Source organism: Mytilus trossulus, chromosome 2 (genome assembly GCF_036588685.1).
Source record: "Mytilus trossulus isolate FHL-02 chromosome 2, PNRI_Mtr1.1.1.hap1, whole genome shotgun sequence".
Classification (NCBI taxonomy): domain Eukaryota; kingdom Metazoa; phylum Mollusca; class Bivalvia; order Mytilida; family Mytilidae; genus Mytilus; species Mytilus trossulus.
Window position 1 is genome coordinate 47,009,412 of NC_086374.1, and position 25,937 is coordinate 47,035,348.

At 31.2% G+C, this 25,937-nt stretch overlaps 2 protein-coding genes across 2 annotated transcripts; one reads left to right on the forward strand and one right to left on the reverse strand.

Moving 5' to 3' along the window:
- Nucleotides 1-5,533: 5,533 nt before the first annotated feature.
- LOC134707419 (uncharacterized) lies at nucleotides 5,534-11,311 on the reverse strand. The gene is made up of 5 exons (XM_063567141.1): nucleotides 11,166-11,311; nucleotides 8,851-8,899; nucleotides 7,939-8,060; nucleotides 6,245-6,370; nucleotides 5,534-5,685 (listed from the first exon to the last, which is right to left on the reverse strand). Exons 2-5 carry the CDS (start codon nucleotides 8,897-8,899, stop codon nucleotides 5,563-5,565), a joined length of 420 nt encoding a protein of 139 aa, XP_063423211.1. The 5' UTR covers nucleotides 11,166-11,311; the 3' UTR covers nucleotides 5,534-5,562.
- Nucleotides 11,312-12,301: 990 nt separating this feature from the next.
- LOC134707417 (uncharacterized) lies at nucleotides 12,302-23,984 on the forward strand. Its single transcript, XM_063567139.1, has 3 exons — nucleotides 12,302-14,047; nucleotides 14,822-15,013; nucleotides 23,632-23,984. The coding sequence occupies exons 1-3, from the start codon at nucleotides 13,096-13,098 to the stop codon at nucleotides 23,952-23,954; spliced, it is 1,467 nt and encodes a 488-aa protein (XP_063423209.1). The 5' UTR covers nucleotides 12,302-13,095; the 3' UTR covers nucleotides 23,955-23,984.
- Nucleotides 23,985-25,937: the final 1,953 nt, after the last annotated feature.

Consider the following 25,937-nt stretch of genomic DNA (forward strand, 5'->3'; position numbering starts at 1 on the left):
TCTTACATACACCTTTATTAAATGCATCAAATACGAAACACCAACGTTAAAGGTCCATTTATTGTGCTGTCGTATGAATCCTGCTGCGATCGGGTGCAGATATCAATTCTTCCGTATCCTTTATGATCAACAGCTGATCCCGAATCTACTACCTGTAAAACAACAACATAACTTTTCATATCTATTCTTGTAAAAAATCTAAATGTATAAACTTTTTTTATTTCACGAACGGGTAAAAATCAATATGATTACAATGAATTATGCTTCTGGTATACAAAAAAATAATATATAATTGAACTATTGTTATGTCTACTGTTAAGTTGTTAATTTATCATGTTTTATTGCATTGGTTAAACGTGGCACATTCAAATGCTACTGTTGAAACGTTATACAATGATGGGTAATCTTCTTTCGTTTTTTTACTGTACATTGAAATAAAATTAGGCAGGTACATTTCCTCTAATTTTTGTTATCTTCACATTTTACAATATATTTAGGTGGCTTTTAAGGGCTATACGTTTTTGATTTTCAGATATTTTTTCTCTCCCTAGGGCCAGAGTAAATAAAAGTATCCTTATACATATTATTAGATACGTATTTGTGGAATCCTTTGACTCAAAATTCATACTGAATTTTGTTGTTCAATACAAATAGAAAATATATCTTGCACAGTTCATTAATTTCACATTGAAATATATTGATAATTTACTATTACTCAATAACTAACATTTAAATAGGTGTACCCCTATATATTGCAGTGAACTTTGGATGAAGTATTATACTTAAAGTCTGCTTCATATATTGATCTTTTGAGCAGTATTAAAGCAGATGGTCAACTTCAATATAGAATGTATGACACAGTGATGATTTTAACTCTCAAATTATCAACTTCCCATTTCTCTGCAGTAACAGACCCTCTGCTATATGATATTGCGTTTGCCATTTAATCCATATGAGATTTTGATTTTAAATTTTGATAGTTTGGAGTTTGGTATCTTTGTTATTTTACTTTTTACATATCTCAATTAAAACGTAAACAGCAAATGTTTCAAAACAGTTTTTAAGACGGAAAACGGTTGAAACCGTCACTAAAAAGTTAATTTGATAGTATGTTTGATACATTGATAAGTTTTGTTTACTATTACTAAAGAAAGAAGATGTTGCATAATTGCCAATGAACATAAATCCTCCAAAGACGAAATGATGAGGATATAAATAATTATAGTTTTAGTACCAGTACATATATGTATATTGTATAAATCCTTATTTGAAGTTATTGTATTTCTTTAAGATAATTTGAAAGACACTAATTTACAGCTCTTACCTTGAAGGGAATGACTCTATTGTATTTATGGTTTAACTGTGGGATACAAAGACTTTTACCATAAAGAATATGCGCGTATCTATCCATTGCCACACTGACCCATTGAGCTTTACCTTCGAGAAAATCCTTGAATAAAAAATCAAATCCTGTAAATAGCTATTTTTTTTGAAACAACTGGCTAAATAGTTTTTAGTGTACTTAATCATTCAGATATTAAAAAATCAATGTCGTTTTGAAAATTGATGAACTAATAATTTATAATGTAGAAATGAAAACTAAATTTCTTATACTTTTTTATGATTACCTCGTGTTTTGTATACTGTTGTTTGACTTTTGGTCATTTTAATTTTTTGTCATGGTGTTTTCACTTTATTTTTGAGTTGTGAGTTAAAATATGCCTATTGTTTAGGCTCTTATTAAATATTTTATCCGGATTCCAGGTTACTTACTCAAACTGTTTGCTAGGAGTGCTTTTCGATAGATAATATTAATGTGTGTCATAAGTTAAACCAACATCAGTCGTACTAATCTTCTGACTTACACATAACAGGTTTCTGATTTAAAATTTTCTGGTATAAATGGTAACATGTTACGACATAGAACAGTCTAATTTTGTGTGAGGTAACCATAGAATCGTCTATCCAAATGTACATCATAATTGTTGTTAACATAATAAGTAAAAATAGACCAAAAAACATAATATTACAACTGACTTCTGGTCGTTAGATAAAATGAATAAAAATAATTGATTTGACAGTTTAAATAAGCTCCAATAAACGTACTTGAAGGTTATGTAATGGATGGCCAAGTCTGTCATAAAATCCACCTCCTATTGCATCGGCAGCAGGATAATATCCAGTACCGTGGGAACTATATCTATGTCTCCCAGAGCAATCAAGTGTATCTATATAAATGCAATAAACTAACATTACCATAAAGATACACATGAATAGCGTTAAACTCTTTGATATAGTAATATGTTGTAATGTATATTTTATATTGTTAATTAGGTACTACACTGTATACAGTTTCCTTGCTTTCATCACATGCATACTTTTCAACTACATTTTTAGCAAATATGTTTTAGACGTTTAGATCATTTAGTTTGGTCCACCACATAATATATATACATCTTTCAATGCATTTTTATTTGAACTATTCTTATTAAATTGTAGCCAGAGAAACTATTCTAAAGCAGGTTAAGGTGAAGGTGATATTAGAAAGCAAACGTGCCAGTTCTTTATAGCCATGTAGTTAAAAAAAACATAACTTCAGAAAGCACTTAAGACATACGAAACTTAGAAAGTGTTATTTTCATTTATACAAACTATACCTGACGCAACAACAGAGAAACACGCTGCTAAAAGTATTTTTGTCAGCATCTGAAGAAAAATTGAATCAAACATAGAAAGCATATACACTGAATTCACTGAGGATATCAATACAATGTCATGTTAAATTACTTTTACAAATATCATTAATTGTTTAAGAAAGATATATTTTATATTGCTGAAATAAATAACAGTACACATTCTATAATGATAAGAGAACTTATTTCCAAATCGGAGCTCTTTTCCGCTGTTTTTTCTCTCTCGGTCTAATGTAGAAATAATGTTTTGAATAAAGTTTGGTTAATAGCACGAACGGTACACATTTTAATGCATAGGTGCACATTTCGACAAGTTATGTATTGTCGAGGCCAACACATTTGAATATTACAAATTTCATACATATGCTAAAGAGCGAAAACACCAAAATGGACATAATTATAGTCAAATCCGAATAAGGAATCAGATATCTGCATGAGAAAGATATAATCTTTAAATTAAAAGAATTTCAAAAGAAAATGAAAGCAAATTTCAGTAATATCCTCATTTTCATGCCAGTACCGAAGTATCGGATATGACAGTTGTTATTCTTAATTTGGATGTACTTGAGCCTCTGACTTTGCAATTTGCTTAGGTACATTCCGTTTAGTATTTTCCTTGGAGTTTCTTATTTGTTATTTTACTTTGTACTAGCCTAGTGATATATAGCTAAATTTAATGTTGACAATCAAAATAGATGTTGAGGAAACCTTTCAACACAATAAATTTATCAATATGGACAACAAAATGCTGCAAAGTGATTTTCAATGGGATATAGGCGTTTTTGACAGATACATTCATTCAACAATAGACTTATTTATTTACTCAAATGTTGTTTATGAATTTAAGCAGCCATATTTCTTATTCTAAAATGCAGTTAAAAAGAATGGTAAAATTAAGAAAATACAACCATCCAATATGCAGTATGGGCTTTGCTCATTGTTGATGGCCGTATGGTGACCTATAATTGTTAATGTTTGTGTCATTTTAGTCTTTTGTGGAAAGTTATCTCATTGGCAATCATACCACATCTTCTTTTTTATATATCCAAATACTGTTCATAAACGCTGCACCAACATAAAATTTATACCAAGGTTTTCAAATGTTTCTTTAATATTCGATTATATTGTTGTCTTTCAGCTGTAGATCTGTTCTTTTCTAATAAGCTTTGTATGATGTACTAACGTCAAGTTCATAAGCAGATAAATTTTGAAGGATCATAAGATGTTTTTTTTTTTATCAATGTAATATTTTTTTTCAATACTGCCACAAAATTCATATGATAACGTGTATGAATAGGTTTTAATATAGATTATCATTTAGAGGGAAACGTCGACCCAAAAGTAGTCCTGAACATACCTTAAAGTTGTCTGAGATCTGCGAATACACACAATTTGTTGGTATATCTGCTTATCGCGGAACAGACGTGACAATCACAGTAAACCTTGTAATTAGTTTCAGGTTATAAGTTCAATTTATATCTTTGGCGAAGATAATTCAGACTGTATCAAATCATTATTATCAAATGAATAAATTAAACTGTCACATAGTTATACCTTCTCAAAGACATGCTGAGCTTAAAAAATGCATTCATATATTAATTTATTCATGAAATATTCTTCTGAAAAGTACGTTTCCATTGGTTGAATATCGATGATTTTTTGTATGATTTTATTCATGTTTTATATCCCAAAGAACAATTGTTTCACGACTGCCTTTTTTTGGGGCAGATTTAGGTTTAATCACACAAAGTAACGGCTTTTGAATAATTTTAAAAGACTTCATAATTTGTTTTGAATTCATCAACTCCTTCAGAAATCTGATATCCTGTAACGTACACTTGAATGGGACGATACAATTGACTTCTTTTTATCGGAAGTGGAAGGTGATGGTTTTCGCTGTGATTATAGCGTAGTTTGCTTCAAAATTTGTTTTGATTGTAATATTTGTTTCGTATCGCATCAGATTTATTATAATTTAGGACGACAAACCTTTCTGTAAAATATTACCACGGACGAGGTTCTTTACTGACTTGAGACACAGACACATGTACAAATGGCGGGTTTAACTTTTGTTCTTGACTACTCAAACCTTTCTTGTTTAAACTCAATAAATTGAATAACAAAAGGAACATACATATAACTTTTCAATAAATATGAGTTTTAAAAAAACACCAATTAACTGAACATGGCCGGTATGATAGATACCAAGTACACATACACTTAAATAAATGTCATATCGGAATTCTTCTAAGTTCTTCCGCCGACAGGGGCCCTGTATTTGATATGCCTAGACTCAACGAATTTACATATTTTATACGTTTTGTGCAGGTTGACTAGTCTCCAGTTTTGTTAAAAGGGGAGATACAACAGACAATGCCATGGCTAAAAAGAAAAAGACAGATAAACAATTGTTCACAAATACAACATAGAAAAATAAAGACTAAGCAACATAACCCCACCAAAAACTTGGAGTGATCTCAAGTGCTCTTAAAGAGTTAAATCTTACCGGGGAACTGAATAAGTTTAGGATATGATATTTCTATCGTAAAGCTACTCTTGATAACAATTTTTTTTCAGTAAAAATATGGAAATCAGTATATCAATTTGGAGATCTGAAATTTTGTTTCAAGTGGCCTCATTTTTTCGCCGATTGACCCAAATAACGTTAAAAAGAAATCACTTCTGGTGTGTGACATTAAATATGTTCAGCTAACTTCATTTCAATCATTGGTGCATAACTCAAAGTCGAGTATCGAAGAGTTCTCAATATCAATCAATTGCCTTTACTGCACATCTATTGATATAATTTAAACCAAACTGATGGACAAAAAAAACCAAACTGTTTCTCCATTACACTTTATTCAATCGGTCAATGAAATACCAATGTTAAATGCCCATTGATTGTGTTGTCGTAAGAATCATGTTGTGATCTGGTACAAATATCAATTCTACCATATCCTTTATGACTGAATGCAGACCCTGTGTCAACAACCTGCAGAAGTAAAAAGTTATTATACCGAGATCTTCACTGAAACAGCTGTACCAGTGAAGAAATTATTTAATAGCACGTGTAATATTTTTGTTAAATAAAAATAAATAACAAAACAAACAATAAAGAAGATGATATATACCTACTTTCTATTGTTAGAAAACTATTAACAAATAACAGAAATTATTGTGTCATTTGTAATACAATTAAATGACCAGGATAGTTGTTAAACATGTAATACAATGAGTAATGATTGAATCTAGAATTAAAACTGTTAATATTTCAACATGTAATCTAGTTCTGAAAGAATATTTTGAGTTACATTTTCTTTGATCATATTTATTATAATAAAGTACACTGTGAATATTGACTGTCTCCATTGAAAAAAGATAGGAATTTTTGTGTTCTTTTCTCATCAACTCGTTGAAATGAATACTCTTCCTTTACTTTTCAATACTAGTAGCAGAATATAAATCGAAAAGATTAAATGTAATATAAATTCAAAGAAAAGGAACATTTATCTGTTCTTCTTCGCTGATAAGACGACCAGAGAAGAACTCACCCTGAAAGGAATAACTCTGTGATATTTATGGTTCAATTGTGGGATGCAAACATGCGTTCCATAAGATAAATGTAAGTATCTGTCCATTGCAACACTAACCCATGACGCTTTACCATCCAGGAAGTCCTTCAATTACAAATATGTACTGTTGCATAACTCATCTTATAAGTGTCACTTACTAGTAATCAATTTCCGATAACTGAAATTTTTATTTTCTCGTAACATGTAGTTACAAAAATCCATGTTGATTTGACATGCATGCTAAAAGAGTTATTAATGTGCAATGTGTTTCCTAGATTTAATAAACTATTTCAGGGACGATGAAGCGTCATTTACAATTAAAAATAACAGATATGCATATTTAGAAAATTCACGTCAAGTGATACATACAAAAGATTCGTATAAATTACCGTTTCAAATCTATTATATTTTACTGCTCAAACATAACAAGAACAAATACCAAATCAACACTACATGTACATAATCCAAAGCATGGATTACAAAGTCTGTACAAAAATAACACATGTAACAACAGATATATTTTTTGTGAAGGAGGATAGGCTTAATAACCCTGTCGCAATGTAGTTAAGGTTATGATGTTTTGAATATCTCTGCGTTCTATTTCAGTAGCGTTACAAGAAATCATGTGATACTCTTTTGTCTTCTGTGCTTGTTTAAAGTCAGGCTATCTGGACCAATTGTCATTTAGATTGTGTACAGCTTGTTTGAAAACAATAATAAAAATATAGGTTACCGATGAGTTAAAAAAGATATTTCAAATTTAATGCCAAAATGCCACCAAAGGGAGATACTTTTGATCTTTTTCAATGATATAAACATTTCAAAAGTCATCTGGGGCCAAACCAAATCGACCTTTTGGGTTGATTGTTGTACCATATCATAAAGTATTAATTATTTAATTAATAGTGTAATGAATAAAATTTGTAATGAAAGAATAAAGGTTTCATTTTTTGCTGAAATTTTTGTACCCACGAGCCACTTAAACATGGCTATGTGTTCTTCGGAAATATGTCAGCTGTTTTCACTCATTCTGTTGGTTGATAAATTTTAATTTTGTCAATTTTTATTTAACTCCCCCTTTTAAATTTAACTTAAAGTTCGGTATTTATGTTATACTTATTTCTGTAAATTATCAAAACACGCACAGACAATAAAGTATAAATTTAATATTTATTATATATAAATGTTAAAAAGTTGTTTTCGATTGCAATAATCTATCAATCAGCTTATGAAGAAGATTTGTATAAAAAGAAAGTTCCGAGAACCGATGTACTATTTTGAGCTAAAAACCTACTGTTCCGTGAATGTGTGTTTTAGGTGTAATGTGCTTTGTATATGACATCCGATTAAGTTTTATTTTCAGAAAACCACATGACAAATTAAAGTAGTAAGTTGTTTAAAACTAATATGTAGCATGTGTAGAGTACTTTTTAAAAATCGACATATAGAGAGGTGATACATGTGCAACACCCATGACATGTATTGTTCTTATTTTATGGAGTTAAATTTAAGGTAAAATATTTGGAGACGTGTGGAGACGTGTAAATAATTTTGCTTAACATAGAGATGTTTTGACAATACAATTTGATTTAAAAAAAATTACATTTATATCAGTTAACTATCTAAAAGTTTAAGTGAGATTAAAAATGATTATGCAAACATTAGTAACCTACTTGAAGTGTGTGTAATGGATGTCCTTGTCTGTCTAAAAATCCTCCTTCAATTGGATCATCAGCTGGGTAATATCCCGTGCCAGTGGCGCTGTATCGATGTTGTCCTGTACAGTCAATTGTTTCTACAAATTTATGATTAAATCTGTACTTTCTTTCACTTGCTAATAAATCTACGTAGGAAGTTGCCAAATTGATATTTTCACTTTTATAAATATTCTATGTTTGTAGCGCTTTTGTGGATTTATCTTAATCTAAAACGTTTTAAAAGGGTTTTACACAAATGTAGCAATATATGACGCTTCATTACATGAGGAATTCATCAACATTATATAATTCTTTTCATTTTGCAATTGAAGGTACCTAACACATGACTATCTCATATTTTCTGTTTTAAGAATTGTGATTGCAGTATACAATCCGTATATTCCGTATATTGAGTCTAATAAGCTGAGCATAATGTTTTGACACCGGTCTGTTATTGAAGACTGTTAAATGCATCTACATGTATTTTTGTTAATGTAGTTTTAAGGTTGCTACCTCTTTGCTCTCCTACTTTGATTTTTTTAGATACTAAGGTTTTTCTAATTCAGGAATAGATTACCTTAGCTGTATTTGGCAAACGTTTACGAATTTTTGGTCCTCAATGCTCTTCAACTTCGTATTTTATTTGGCCTTTTAAACATTTTTGATTCGAGCGTCACTGATGAGTCTTTTGAAGATGAAACGCGCGTCTGGCGTAAATATATATTTTTTTTATCCTGGTAACTATGATGAGTTTATCTACATGTAACTCACTTCATTGATAAAATGATATGTTTCATAAAATGAGGTAGGTAAGCAGATAATTTTCTAATCATATCGTTTCAAATGAAATCCAATTAAGATACACAACTTGTATAAAATAATTGTTACCTGAAACAGCAACAGAAATGCACACCGCAAGTATGCATTTAATCAGCATCTGAAATCATAAATGGTTATTCAAAAGAATGGTGGAGTTATGTATCTATCAATTACATGTTTAACAAAAAGTGCATTTTAAGTGTTGAAATGTGAACCTCAATGTACATTTCATTTCTTTATAATGTAATTCAATACGTGTTATTGCAAATTATTTGTTTGAGGCTTAAAATGTTGTACAACAGACGCGCATTTCTTCTATAAAAAAAACTCATCAGTGACGCTCTAATAAAATTAAAAAACAGTTCTATGTTAAAGAGCATAGAAAACCAAACATTCCGATAGGATTTGTCACATACATTCACGGTATTCTATTTGTATTGAGAGATATCCGTTCGACGTGACTCTGTACTTATAGATCCCGGTATTTTGTTAGTGTTCTATAATAATTTTAGTATTCCTGTCTTTCATTTATGCTGATGTGCTTTGTCTGCTCTGTGCTTATAAATCCCACTTTTGTGGTATTATGCTATTAAGTTGTTGTATACTGCCTTTTATTTTTGCTAATGTGCTTTGTACATATGCCTGTTTGTGCTTCTTTGTTACATATTTGAATGTTTTACAGTGATTATATCATAACATTATGATTATAACACAATATTGACTGCTGTGCCCCTATTTTGGACATTTTGACAAACATGTTTTGTTTTCAAATCGTTGTCAATATAATTGAATTTGATGTGACTGTCATACAAGTGAATGGTTTGGCTAGCTATTAAACCAGGTTCAATCCATCATTTTCTAACAAAAAAATGCCTATGCCAAGTTATCCATATTGTTGATGGGTTTGAGCTTTTGGTTTTGTCATTTGATAAGAGACTTTCCGTTTTGGGTTTTCTTCGGAGTTCAGTATTTTTGGGAGTTATTTTTTCCTGGGATAGAAAAACCTCAGCATTCATAGTATTCCAAACAGTTTATTCATGATTATGACCATTTTACAATAAGGAAAAGGCAATATGACTGTTTTGAGATTTTGTGGGGTATAAAAAATGTATCGCTTTTTTGCTTTGATAGTATTACAATTTGTTAACTGAGCTAACATACAAACACTTTTTGAAGAAAGCACGAACTTCTCTATTCCGCTATTACATGACATCATTTTATTAAATAAGCCAAATTTTATTCGTATTAGTTATACTATATATAAAGATAAGTATCAAAATGTGTACTTTGTACTATAAGCTACAGCTGAAATTGAGGGAATAAAAACTTTACTACAAAATCAAAACCGAATTATGAATATAATCTTTGTAAAGATTTATAATTGTCCATTTGATATTCCAAAGCGATTATGGAACCTATAGGAAACCCCCAATTATTTATATTGTGTTTGTTTGTTTATTAATTGTTATCCAACGTCATTTACAGCGTGTACGCGTATGGTCGAACCGTATGAGTATACGTATACGGTCCGGACCGTACGCGTACGGTCCAAATACTCATATGGTCTGGAACATATACATTTTCATTTATAATCTACACTTATAATAGTTTCTTTTATGGGGTTTAATTAGTGGTAAAATTCAGTGTTTTCTATTTAGGGTTTAACACCCATTCTCCGTAACCATCAACCAAAGTTGGGCACGGGTGGTCACCGATTTTGTTGAAACTTTCTGACAACAAACATTTATATAAAATATGAAAAAAAGTCTGTACATGCCACCCTGAATTATGTATGGTTACCATGGCAACAGGCTTTAAAATGTTGAAAATAGCTGATTTTTGCTATTCTCGACTGACAGTGACTTATATACAGCATAATATGTTTGATGCAGTTTATATCATATCAATTTCTTTTAAATACTTGTTCAGTGACAATTTTTTTTACTTTTTCTGATATTAAACTCAAATTGACATTTTTAATCTAGGTTATTAGTACGAATTTTGGCATATTCTAATGCAATTATGAATTAATTTTCCTCCTAATTTATGGAAAAACGCATTCATTCCTGAAAAAACTAAAAAATAGCTTTTATTCCAAAAGATTGATATTTCTCATTTCTGCAAAAACATTTTTGGGGCTCATTAGATTTTTTTTTATAATAATTGGATAAAAATGCTAAAAATTGCCTGAAATCTACCAGAATTATTTCACTTTTTAGAACCCAACAAAGTTTAAAAATAGAAAAAAGTCTTTTGTTTATCTACACAAAAAATGGAGACAGACGTCTGCAACATGTTTTACTTCTTTAAATCAACATATTTTACACTTTACATCTAATATAAATTAAAATTAGTAGTAAAATACAGTGTAAATCTGAACATACCTTTAAGTTATCGCAAAGGTCGTAGCACCTTTACAGATATCTAGTACTTGAAGGTCCTTTTCATATGAAACAAACGTGACAATCAGTGTCTTATTTTATATTAGATTAGTCATGTAAAGTCATTTATTATCTTCGTCAGATTGTAGAACCATAAATGTGCATATGTTTATAACAATAAAATTAAGTATATGTCAATTACATTAAAATGTTATTTGAACAGTACCCGTCCATTCTTTTCTTTGACTTCCGACTTCTTCGAGATCAGACATTGTTTTCTTTATCATCTCAGAAAACTAGTTGTTGCTAGACTGTTGATGTTATGCGACAATGCCGTTATACCTCTTTTACATAAAAGTATATCTATAACCACAATATATTTAGTTATTTTCTAAAAAATGTTAAATTATCTCTATTACATTCATATGATATACGATTTCTCTTTTGTTTTTTTGTTTGTTTAAAATTGCTGTTTTGAGCAATCTCTAGGAACTTTTGTAAATTCAAGATACTCATTTGAAGCTTTGGCACTCGATAAAGATTGAATAATTTTAATTTGAAAAAGGCCTAGCATGAAGAAAGTTATGAGGGAAGTAGGCCTGAATCTTTTTTTTCTGAAATATTTCATGTACGCATTAAGCGTAGACATGCAGACAAAAAAGTATTTTGTTTACAAGTTGTAGGATATGTAAACATTCGTTCAACATAAACAATAATCCATATACAATAACTTTAAGAGAAAAGAAAGGGAACGCAAACAAATTTACTGGTATACAGATCGAATTAAAGATTAAGCAAACGCCTATATTAGTGTCTTGAATTCTTATTCTTATGTTTTTTAAAAATATAAGTAAGTCATTTTAATCAGGTATCGGTAAAAAAAACTCAAGTACTTCTTCTATTTGATTTTTTGGAAAGGAAACGAAACACATTTATTCGGAAATTCCTAGTTGTTCTTTGCTTGCATCATTTTATTTTTAAATAGTCTGATAGATAATTTAAATGACATTGAACTCCTTAAAACGTATTTAAAATTTACTGTTACTGTGTAAACACCATTATTTTTTTTTATTATAATAGGTTAACATATACGCACTTATTATCTACTTCTATCAGATATTGGCGATTTATCTTTTTTAATCGTATTCTTTTATGCTATATGCGTATAATTGGAACGATCGAATTACTGATCTTTGAATAATAACACTAAAGGTATATTCTTTAACTTTTGGCAACTTAAACATTATCAGCGAACGTTTCAACTGCGTAAAAAGAATTTATTTTTAAACAGTTGTTGATAAGCTACAGTCCTATGTCACATGAAATGTCGAATAAGTTTCTGTGTTTATGTTTTAGAACCAGGCAAAGCATGCTGCAATCTGAATCCAGTTAAACTCAATCTATAGTTATCATTTATGTCGTTAACAGGAACCTAAATGGGATTTAACAGCGTAATTGATACAACAGCTCTGCATTAAAAATTGATATTCAAAACTCTACCCTGAATAATCGATATACGGAATTATAACTGTTTTATTTACGTGTTTTATTGGAACAATTAATATGGAGAAATAAACAGGACTCGATTTTTGTTCATAAAATTTGCAATCGGAATGTGATTATTTTGTCTTTAGTACGAACTTACACCATTACTCATAGGAAGTCAGAAAAGTGTTTTCAGGCTAGTCATAACTGCTATACAGTATATGGAAAGTATTCTTTTCTGTGAGTGCACTCAGACACTGTATACTGAATTTTTTTTACCATTTGATTTATATTACGGAGATAAGATATATCAATCATATTCACTCACAGATACATTATTTCTCATATTTACAGTTTTTTTTTATAGTAAACATAAGGAACTATTTTCACAGAAAGACACGTCATTTAATATATAAATTTCTGTAAACTGTACAAACTAGTGACCGAAATGGAATTTGATAACGTTAAGAAGCAAAATAGAATTTCAGTTTTGTTTGCACTTGAATATTTGTCAGAAGGAATACATAATTTTGCAGACGATGAATTTCATAACCATCACAGTAGACTGGTGAGCATGCTGCAACATTTGAATTATCCTCCTTGTGCAAGGTCTTGCAGCAAAATATCGAAAAATGAACAATCATGGTGTAGAACATGTTCTGGGTGGAGAACAACCATACTTAGTTCACATAAAAATCGGTCTTCAATAGGGAAAAAAGGATCTGATTGGTCCAAAATAGATTCTTCAAGATGGCCGACAGTTGCAACAGAGGTAGAGAGGTGTTACCAACCAGATTGGTCTATAACAATGACAGGTCCAAACGCAAGTGATATTTCAATATTGATTGGAAAATTGATAAACTGCAGTGATATTCGATCATTATTTGCAAACACTGTAGACCCAGACTGCATCAGAGTGATTCGAAATAAGATTGTTCATAACTCAGGTGAAATATCACCTGCCGAGAAAAAACAATGTTGTCAACAAATGCTGGACTTTCTGCGGACACCTGCAGTTTGGCTTTACCAAGAGGCGAAAGATGCACATAGCAAAATTCAATTATTCATGAGATATGATTATATAGAATTGATCAAAAATAAAACTATAGAGGACCATGAGCTGAATAAATTAAAAGAAAGAATAAAAGCACGTACAACCAGGGTGTATAACATATCCAGAATATCTACCTTGGTCTTAATTGGAATTTTCGTAGTATCCCTGATTTACGTTGGATTTGATAGAACATGTTACAGAGTGTCTATCGTTTCTGTATGTTTATTACTTGGAGCTTTGATACTACCTACGATTTATTTAGGATTCTTACAAATCACGAAAACACAATTGTATGCGTACGTTGTCATTTTTATGGACCGATTACTTTTTGTAGAACAACTTGAAGGTAATTGTTTCTTCATTTTGCCCATCTTATAAAGTACCTTTTTAAAACACACACGCACAAAATCCGGCACGAACTTTTAAGTTAAGCAAAAAGTCAAATAACAAAATTATCGAGCTCCTAGGAAAACTCTAAACGGAAAGTCACTTAGCAAATGGCATTATCAAAAGCTCAAACATATTAAACGAATGAATAACAACTGTCATATTCCAGACTTGGAAGACATTATCTTAGTGGAAAATTGTGGATTAAAACCTCGTTTTATCTAAACCTCTAATTCATATGACAAAGGATTTTCGTTTCTTTCGTTTCATACATTTTTACATACTTTTGTCTAGCTGCTTTATAACAAGAATTTGGTCGAAAAAAGGGGTCAAGGACATTCACCTAAAATTATAACTATTTTTGTCATGATATATATAAATCCATTTTTCTCGTATCACCTACTCCATCCCAAATTTGTAGGTTTGAACATGAAAATTGTCAATACTGTAGTCCAATATTGTCATTTTTCATTAGTACCAGTAACCAAATATAAATTTTACCCAATTATTATATCAAATGAAAGTGCTTAAAGAAGCAACTATAAATAACGACTTTGGTATATTCAATTAGTCTTCCAAATAAATGTTTCCTTCATTTTGGCCTTGTTTTGTTAGAAATACAATACTTTGTCAGTATAAACAGAAACTAAATGTAATAATCTCTTTTTATTTCTGTTATATATTCCTGAATGTCAAAAAACATACAACATTCCATTTCTATTGTATTACTCAGATGAAATTTGCGGAGACATTTCTATGATCACAAGAGACGAATGGAGAGCAAGATTACCAAAAAGTATCGAGTTCATGGAAAAACCTGTTATGAATGTCCTTGTTCACCATACTGCTGGATTACACGGAGAAGACACACAAATGTGTTCTCAGATTGTTAGAAGTATTCAGAACTTGCATATGGACGATAATAGTAGGTTTATTTCCCTTATGACTAATGCTTCTTGTTCACTCGTTGGTAGATATTAATGTGGGGAAAAATATTACTATTGAGTTATCTCATTGTAATTATTTACCAAAAAAAGTATCATTTTGATATACGTTTGGTTATGACAATTAATCATGATTCCAATAAAAAAAATGCTTTCTCAAACCTTTTGGTAAGCATTACTCGTGTTTTGCTCATAGAAACCCTATATTTGTTACAACCACTTGTCATTACTGGTGTTGGTGAATATCGGTCACCAAAGGTAGCATTGCCTTAATGGTTATTGTTTGTAAAAATTCTAGTTCAGAAATGATTAAGGGATCTTTAGACTCATATTGAAATGTCATCATGCAAAGCTGACCTTCGACGGTTTTTGATGATTTATTTAGACACATTTGATTGTAATGCTTGCCATGTATATGTGATATTTTCAACATTTTAAACCTTGAACGCTCCTGGTGAAAATTATCGTGAGTACAAGCACAAATGTTAATTGTCAAAATCTTGTGTATTAAAATGTTCTTTGGTTTACTAGTGCTACAGTTTGTTTAGCAGCATCAAATACAAATAGGAATCTGACATGGTCGCATGATAATTTTTGCTTTCTAGATTTTAATGAAACAAATCAATTAGATGATTCATGAAATTCCTATGGGATACGTTTCATTCATATGGTGAGAGGTATGTCCAAGACACGACGTAGTTACAATATTGGAGATATCAACAATATCGTTTATATATCGATATTAACTTGATCACTATATACCCATTACAACTACTTCACGATTGCCCTGGTCCTTCAGTATGTATCGATATTGTATCGATACCGATGTTCACATAATAACTATTGAACCCAATTTATCTACTTCATGAATAACAGAAAATTGTACTTGTTCATCTGTAGGTGTGACTGTCGATATCGAATCGATTTCTACTATCATTTACATTTACTCTAATCATAATTAGGTTCTATGCTTTTGAATAATAATATCGTCGATATCGTCTTAATAGCATTTAAATTTCCATAGTTATTTGTTGCTATGGATCTTATACGTTGTGTGCATTTTAAACTAGTGTTCGAATCGATATTGACATTTAGATTTTCCCTCATAATATGAAACATTAATTCTATACTTATTAATTTCAATGCATTTTATTTATTTGGATACACAATTATTCCTTTGATTAGGATGTTTATATCGTCGATATCGTCAATATAGATATTTAAATTTCCTTGTAACGTTTAGTATCCACACTTTCCTTTGTAAAGATTTTAAGTTGTATTCATCTTACGCTAGAGTCTATATAGTTGATATTCACAACATCGATTAAATATCAACATTTAAATCTCCCCTTGTTATTTATAAGTTTCGAACAGCGGTTCACTGTTGCCTTTATATGTTGTTTTGATTCATAACTTTGTATTAATTCAAACAATTGCCAATATCAACAATATTGGTTCAAAATCAGAATTTTTGTTTCGCTAAGTTGATATCTTCATATGTTTATGTTTATTATGTATTATTTTCCTCTTAATATGCTTACTTTGCAAACATTTTATTCAAGTGTACATTTTGCCTAGATCATCTCGAAAAAATACTCAGCATTTGAAAATTCATCCATACTCGGATCTTTTTATCTATCTAAAACTTGTTTACTAAAACTTAGTTTGTTTCAAAGTATCCATTTTTGCAAGTGTCTTGTCAATGTAGTATTACAGTTGCTCTTAGCTCATTATCTGATATGTGTGTTAAAGAACTAAATTCTGAAACGTCAAAATTTAATCTGTCAATATCAAACATTAAAGCTTAGACATCTAGTGCCGTTTCATTAAAAGGTAGTAAAACGTTCCGCTTGAGAAGTAAAAGATGAAAATTAACAGTTTACTCATCAAGATATAATATTTGTTGAAATTTAGACCAATATTTCCCTTTAAATTCAATCTCCACGTGGATGTCAAAAATGCACAAATAATCAGTTAAAACTTTAAGAAATGTTTTACCAGTTTGCCGTTTTACATGTGTTGGTATATTAGTCGTTTTCAGTAATTGGTATATTAACAACTCTCTTAAAGAGACAAAATGACATAAAAGTTAACAATTATAGGTTATCGTACTGCCTGAGCAAAAACTATACCGCATTAGTAAGCTATAGAGTCCTTGAAATAATAAATGTAAAACAATTCAGAAGTGAAAAACAAACGGCATAATTTATGTTTAAAACAATAAACACGAACAAACAACAATCACTAAATTACAGGCTCCTGACTTGGTACAGACCCAAAACAGTGGTGTTACAGTACTTGAAATATGCGACCAATAAAAAAGGGCTAACTAATCAAATCAATAGTTGCCAGCATATAAAAACCTTATAAAATCAAAAGCGCGAAAGCGCTGTAAAGGCAGTTAATTATGGGTTGTGTGTATTTCTAGTCCAGTTATATCATTATCTTCCATAGAACAGAGGTGGTTTGTAGAATTTAACATTTAGAGTTCTTTTGTACCTAGTTCACCTATATCTATAGTTTACTGTTTACAGTATATTTTCTGTGCCTCCCATGAAATGCATTTTAAGCCATGGCCTTGTCAGTTTGCTTTAAATTTATGAGTTTGACTGTTCCTTTGATGTCTTTCGTCCCTCTTCTTTAGACTTATAAGAACTTTTCCTTTTCAATATAAATAGACTATTTTTAATTATTGATTGTATACGCATATTCTATGACTCCCATAAAAAATAGTTCACAAAGATTGACTAGTCTCTGTACTGTGTGTATAGCAAGAACATCAAGTAACATAATGGTAAATGTACATAGTAACATGTCAACTTTTTTGATGACCATACCTGCCAACTGTCAGTATTTGCAGAGTATTTCCCCCATCGAGCTCGAGGCTCCCAAATGGAAATTTTGTAAGAGCAATTTTGTCGACTATTTTAAAGACAATTAATTCAACAATGGCTATGAGCTTGTTAATGCACGAAGAAGCCAAAAACCACATTAGAATATATTTGAAGGGAATCCATGATAAATCGCCCCACTTTTTCACTAACTGGCCCCACTTTAAAAACAAGGGTGCACACACTGAAATGTCTCGCCTTCTTTACTAATCATTGATATTATGTTGATAGTCCTAATAATAAAGCTTTATTACAACTGTCACATAATCTTAACATAAACCAAGAAAACTAAACATTGACCTTTGAACCATGAAAATGAGGTCAAGGTCAAATAAACCATGCCAGGTAGGCATGTACAGCTAACAATTCTTCCATACAACAAAAAAATTACTTATTGCTTATAGTTTAAGAAAAACAGACCAAAACACAAAAGCTTAACACTGAGCAATGAACCGTAAAAAATGAGATCAAGGTCAAATAAAACCTGCGCAACTGACATGTAGATCATGAAATATTTCCATACACTAAATATAGTTGACCTATTGCATTTAGTATTAGAAAAAAAGACCAAAACTCAAAAACTTAACTTTGACCAATGAACCATGAAAATGATGTCAAGGTCATATGACACCTGCCAGGTAGACCTGTACACCTTACAACCATTCCATACACAAAATATAGAAGACCTATTGCAAACAGTATAAGAAAAACAGAATAAAACACAAAACTTAACTATAACCACTAAACCATGAAAATGAGGTCAAGGTCAGATGACACCTGCCAGTTGGACATGTACACCTTACAGTGCTTCCATACACCGAATATACTAGACCTATTGCTTATGGTATCTCAGATATGGACTTGACCACCAAAACTTAACCTTGTTCGCTGATCCATGAAATGAGGTCGAGGTCAAGTGAAAACTGTCTGACGGGCAAGAGGACCTTGCAAGGTACGCACATACCAAATATAGTTATCCTATTACTTATAATAAGAGAGAATTTAACATTACAAAAAAATTTAATTTTTTTTTCAAGTAGTCACTGAACCATGAAAATGAGGTCAAGGACATTGGACATGTGACTGACGGAAACTTCGTAACATGAGGCAACCATATACAAAGTATGAAGCATCCAGGTCTCCCACCTTCTAAAATATAAAGCTTTTAAGAACTGAGGTAACATCGCCGCCGCCGCCGGATCACTATCCCTATGTCGATCTTTCTGCGACAAAAGTCGCAGGCTCGACAAAAAAACTACCCCAACCTGGATTACCAAATTGCCCCACTTGTGAACCGTATTAAATCCCGTTAATATTACTCCTGCCAACTGGTCCAACCTAATGGAAATCGGTGAAATCTAGATAAATATATTATTAACCAGGATGAATTTAGTAATACCAACTCTCCCCACTTATGGAAAAAGATGTTATCCCATTGAATATAAGTTCAATTCCTTATATTGCATTATGATACATTTAACAGGTTTCTTTTCAATTGTTATGCAAATAACTATTTAAAGCTTCAAAACTTAGTTATTCTTCAACAATCAGTTTTTTTTTTAGAATTATAATTTCAGTATATATCAATAATAGTAATTAAATTAATTTTCGGTTTGTTTGTATTCTGTGTAGATTAGTTTTCATTAAAGTGGTGCGAGTTTTTATTTTTAATTATATATATATTAATCTAAATATTACCGTTTTTTTATAAGTAGGGCGAGTTGGCAGGAGTAATATTAAACATGATTTAACCAATTTCACATGTAGGGGGATTTGATAAATCAGTTTGTGGCGGTTTTTTAAAAAGTGGGGCGATTAGCCAGTGGGGCGACTTGTCCTGCTTCCATTTGAAGGCCCCCTTGAAGGTTTTGTATGACTATATGAACCATCTTTCACGTAAAACCCACATGTGCATTTTGAAAAGTTGGCAGATATGTTTCTAACTCCAGGCAAAATCTACTGGTATGAATGAAAAAGAAGTTTTCAATTAAGGCTCTGTGGCCATAACAGCTGTCTCATCAGCATTTTAACCACTTCCCATATTTGCAATTAAAACAATAGAAGACGCAAAAACAAAACTTACTTGTAAATATGAAATTCTCTTTACATTATGAGTTCTTCTCATTGTTTGAGATTGTACAGTAGTACCTGTAACTGCTTATACCTATTTCTTATTCACTTTTGCTTGATAAACTCACTAAATATCATTTTACATTGTACCACATCTCCTTATTTTTATAAGCATTCCAATAACATGAACAATTGTAATTCAATTCTATATACCAAAGCAAAGTGAACTGCACCGCTTTCATTCACTAGTATGCATCTTTTGGCAAAATACAAGTTCTTAAATGACACAATATATATTTATTGATAAAAAAATAAAATTTATTATACAACTCTTTAACAGGTATAAAAAAAAGCACAGCTGTGTCATAACTTGTGAAATCTGTGTTGAAAACATAGACATTGATGGTATGAGTAATTCCATATGTGAAGCTCAACATTTAGTAGCTCGTCAGTTGGTGGTGGACAGTTATAGTTCCTTTCTGCAGGCTAGGATGAATGACTTTTCAGGAAAACCAATTTCACAAATCAAAACTTTCCTCTAGATTTCTCCTACAATATTCATCCAGTTTAGTTCTTTTTTTTTAATTGGACACCGTCCTGATTTTTAATTTTGCAAACCATTCAGTCTCTTGCTTGCAAATGGTGCATGAAAATAGGATGAGTATGGCAGTAGACAAGTCTCTTTAAAGTGGGTTTGTGCCCTGAAAAAAAGTTTTATAACTTAAGTTTTTTTGAAACTTGTGCAACACACATACCTAAATAACTATAACATAGAAGAGAGCATCATTCGTGTCAATGTTTTTGTTCCTGTTTACATTGTCATTGATATTTTTTCAGAAAGCCTGAGGCATAGCTCATGAATTCCTGTCATTACATCCTAAATTAACATAATTACTGCTAGAATAATTATCAGTATGATATACGTACAGCCCAAGTCTTCAGTATATATAATTGTTGCATTCATTCACTCCTGTGTTCAGTCGTTCAAAAATATTTAAACATCAACAAATGAACTTTAATAAGTACAGGAAAACACCAGAAAAGATACGTACAATGTACATACAACCCGTGTTTAAGTGTATTTGAAAGAGAAATATATCTGGTTAAACGATGTATAAAGGAGAAATATATCTGGCTAAACGATGTATAAAGGAGAAATATATCTGGTTAAACGATGTATAAAGGAGAAATATATCTGGTTAAACGATGTATAAAGGAGGAAAAATTGTAGATATTGCATTACGATGCTTTACCTATTAGCACGTGGATATGTTTACATATTTAGACTTGACCCAGTATGACCCGTACCTTTTAAGTCACCGCCGTCGTTTAAACACTAGACTACAGTCGTGTATAAGACAATAAAAAGCTTAAGCCTGTACTATTTGTGTGAAGTAAATGTGTTTGTTCTGTACATTTAAATTGTTTTCCTAATAGCAAGGACGTATATCTATCCGTTTCCTTCTCAATTCACTTTGTCAAATTCTTCGAGCTTCTTCAAAACATACGTATTACTGCGCCCGGAAGTGAGAAAAATATGAGAAATCCTCGTAAAATAATGCTATTTTGAATTTTGTGGAATCCATTTTGTTATATTTATTATACAAAGATAAAAAAAAGTTACGATTAATTATGAAATTGCATATCATTATACGGAACGTTTATGGACTATTTTTCCGGTGTAAGTCGGTCATTTTGGCTGGAAATCATGTACACATACACACGTAGATTGGCTGGTACCCGATCGTAATGTTACACATCACATATATCAAATAGCTAATACCCGGAACGTAGTACCGAGAACCAGGATAATACGTTGACAACATACATAACTAATACCGAAATTGAAAACGCTTTACGATTTCGTGTTCATAAACCGAATTCCGCTTTGAATTATAGAAGAGGCAATATTAATCATGTTCAGTCGACTTTTCATTGTTATATTAACGTCTGAACTATTATTAAAGAATCTTTAGATGTCAGATAACACTCGAAATTGACCCGACCTCTTTCCACACGGAATACACATAATGATAGTTTGTAGTCAGGTTGACTGCTTATAATGCAAAATACACACTAATAACAAGTTCTATAAAACGAACAATACACACTGATCGTTTCTTTAGTCCCCAATGTAACTGAAAGAAACAAAAACCATATCATACCATAAAAAGAAGAGGAGAAATTCTAACATTTCCGGATCTATTTCTGGCCAAAAGACCCCCTGCATAGATTGCGTATGAAAAGATGAACCTCATGACTTAAAAGTCAGGCCTCAAAGCACTGCCTTTAAAAACAAAATACCGAAAATATATTGACATATGGGTACATCTTTTACATGATTGTATGATGAAAACTATATGTCTTTATCTTAATTACTTTATACTTACAATTGAATTTATGTTCTACTTCGCTATGCTCTTTGGAACAGACAGTTTGTCTTAATTATATGTAAATAAAACAAAATAGCAATATCATATGGGATTAGAGATTGCACAGATCAGTTTAATGATAAACATGCTAATTCTGTAAACATGGTCTCCAAACTTCCGAATAAATGGTACATAATGATAAATCTACAAATACAAAAATGTTCAATCAGAAAATTGATAATTCTATTGAATTACTATGAATGCACAATATACGTGTCGATCTGATAGGTGAACTTTTCACCACTAGAGAAACGACGATGGAAGTTTTTGATGATCTTTACTGGCTATACAGCCATTTCACGGTCGGTAATTAAGAGAGAAAGGCGCAAGGACAACCGTCTGTTATTGAAGACTGTTTAATGCATCTACATGTATTTTTGTTAATGTAGTTTTTAGGTTGCTGTTTCATTGACGCTAATCTCCTACTTTGAATTTTTTAAATATTACGGCTTTTCTTGTTTAGGAACCGATTACCTTAGCTGTATTTGGCAAAACGTTTAGGAATTGTTGGTCCTCAATGCTTTTTAATTTCGTATTTTATTTGGCCTTTTAAACATGTTTTGATTCGAGCGTCACTGATGCGTCTTTTGTAGACGCGTCTGGTGTATATGTAAAGTTTTAATCCTGATTTCTGTGATGAGTTGATTTGCAACCACTGGGTAGATGACACTGCTGGTGGAGATTTATATTTCCCCGAGTGTATCACCAGCCAGTAGTCAGCACTTCTGTGTTGACTTCTGTGTTGACTTGAGTTATCATTGATATGTTCATAATTCTAAATTAACTTTGAATTTTTGTAAAACAAAAGCTTTTCTATCTCGGGTATTACCTTGGCTGTTTTAGGCAAAACTTTTAGGAATTTTCGGTCTTCAATGCTCTTCAACTTCGATGAGTATATTTGTAAGGAAACCTAATTACTCTATGCGTATGCAAATATTTATATGCCAAATCAAAAAAGGAAGGAAAATAGAATATATCTTAATTAATTCAACAATTTTAACACTACTGCTTCCGGAGGGGAGATCACTCAGATGATATTTTTTTTCAAGTAATGTACTGTGAAATTTTTATATTGTTATATGGCAAGCAAAAATTACAGTTACCCCGTTTGTTCTTTTTATTCTTATTTCTTGGACCATTTAAAGAACAAGTATAGTGATGTCGTTGTTTTAGTTCTTTATTATTTATTTTGAATACATATTTCAGAATGGGATGATGTTGGTTATAACTTTTTGATTGGAGAAGATGGATGTGTGTACGAGGGAAGAGGCTGGAATAAAGTCGGTGCCCATACCTTAGGATGGAATAAAAATTCAGTTGCTTTTGCGTTTCTGGGAAATTACAATGATAGAAGACCAAAACCACTAGCGTTGAAGGCTTTAAGAGGTGCAATTTCCTATGGTATCAAAAATGGACATATTTCACCATACTATACACTTTATGGACATAGAGACAAACGCCCAACTAATAGTCCAGGAAACTATCTGTATGCTGAAATCAGAAATTTCAAACATTATCACCATAATTGAGTAACATATGAACACTTCCTGCTGATTTTATCGGAAACAATCTCATTATTTCTGAGTTAAGTTTTTATGTTTTAAAATAAAATAGCAATGCTAGTTATATCATTTCTTGCCCATCAAACATTTAAAAATTGAAAGCAAGTTGAAAATATTTCCCTCTGAACCGAGTAAGTTATCTCAGTGAAATAAGTTTAATATAATATATAGTGACGTAAAGCGCCGTAGTTAGCAGATGAGCAGTCCCCGACTGAATTCGGATACTTAGAAGTGTTTTATCCAAAGAAGGGTATATAGTAACGTCACGCACGCTGTTCCTACAACCCCAATGATTTAAAATGGAATCTTCGAAATTTCCTCCGCAAAACAAAATAAAACTAACCACTATAAAAACTAGTTCAGTATATGTTTTCCTTTATGTTCTTATAGCTCTTGGTCATATGCTTAGTAATATCTAGTATATTTGAGGATTAAAACAACAAAGCTATGTGAAAAAAACGGATGTCCAACGTTACATTTTTGAACAACTGTTTTATCTCTTATGTATACTGATCCTATTTCTTATTCTCTGATCTTCCCGAAACTTGGCAGAAGCAACGAAGTGTGTCAGTTCTTGGTTAAATTAAAGCCGTTCTTTTGTCGAATTTCGTTTGACTCGGTGGCTGCATATTAAGCTGGAATAAGAAAAATGTCCAATGACGTTTTTCGTTGACTTAACGGCTGAAAGGTAGTTTTATAAGTAGACATAGCTAAAAATGTCTAAAAATGTGAGATAATTAAAACATCTATCGAAAGAACAAACATTTGCCTCATTGTTCGTGAGTTCAAAAATTGTAGATTCTATAAAACCATCTCTACACAGTCGTTTTTCAAGCGGTAGCCATTTTGTCCAAGTTGATATTTCATTTGTCCAAGCAATTAATGCGGTTTTTTTTATCCGATATTTCAATAAGTAATTTATAATTTAACAAAACAAAAGTTAGATACACGAAAAGAACATAAAGTCTAGATTATTTTATTATTAACTGCATGTTTGGGTCTTACAGGAATAAAATGCTCCGAAACATTACAAAACGGTAGCCATTTTGTCCAAACGTCGAAAAACGTCGAAAAATCCAAACAAACGAGTTTGTTTCGACGTTACATGTGCAAAATTTGTTCCATTGTATATTCGTGTAACTTTAAAAAACGAATCGCGTGGTGAAATTTAAAAAACAAATTACTGGTTGTCGAAAAAAAAAACACGGTGCATGTTGTGCATGAAACGGAGGTAATTGAAAGATTTATCGGAAACAGCGACAAAAACAGTTTCATTGAATTGATGCAACCCCGTATTATACGGACGATTCAGAAGAAGATTAGTACATTTAATTTTACAAGCAACTTCAAATGACTGGGAAAATAATTTTCAAGATCGGGTTATAATAATTTTACTTAATAGTTGCATTTCGACAAGTCATGTTTCAAGCAAGTTTTAAATACAATTCAATTCAAGGGTAAATATGTTTTTATTAACTTGCAGAGTGTCGGATGTATTTGTATTAGGGTTGAATCAATATATGAAAAATTAACAATGACAGATGATGTGCACCGTGCAATTTTTAGCAGCCTGCGATTAAAGTTTTGTTATAATTCATTTATTGAAAACCGTATAACTCTGTCCCCTTTTTCCTTCCTTCAAGTTCATTACTTATACGACAATACAACATTTTAAGGTGAATTAAGGGTAAAAATTATTCAATCGATTTCCACAACTTGATGTAAATAAATTCATGGTAAATAGACATGATCACAAAATTAATAGAGACAGATTTAGAATCAAACAACTACATAAAAAAAGCAAATGAAACTTGCAAATTGAATACATGTACGTCAAAGGTTTCAGAAAACACTCTTTGGTATGGCAAGCCGTTCTCGTCAAAACTATGTTTAAACCATTTTTCGAAAAATTTACACACTGAGAAATACAACAAAGCACACTGAGATTTA

Coding starts and splice junctions, on each gene's coding strand:
- LOC134707417 (XM_063567139.1), top strand. CDS start 13,096: ATGGAATTTGATAACGTTAAGAAGCAAAATAGAATTTCAGTTTTGTTT. Junction 14,048..14,821: donor TTTTGTAGAACAACTTGAAG/GTAATTGTTTCT, acceptor TGTATTACTCAG/ATGAAATTTGCGGAGACATT. Junction 15,014..23,631: donor CTTGCATATGGACGATAATA/GTAGGTTTATTT, acceptor TACATATTTCAG/AATGGGATGATGTTGGTTAT.
- LOC134707419 (XM_063567141.1), bottom strand. CDS start 8,899: ATGCTGATTAAATGCATACTTGCGGTGTGCATTTCTGTTGCTGTTTCA. Junction 8,061..8,850: donor CATTTCTGTTGCTGTTTCAG/GTAACAATTATT, acceptor ATAAATTTGTAG/AAACAATTGACTGTACAGGA. Junction 5,686..6,244: donor ACAGAGTTATTCCTTTCAGG/GTGAGTTCTTCT, acceptor TTACTTCTGCAG/GTTGTTGACACAGGGTCTGC.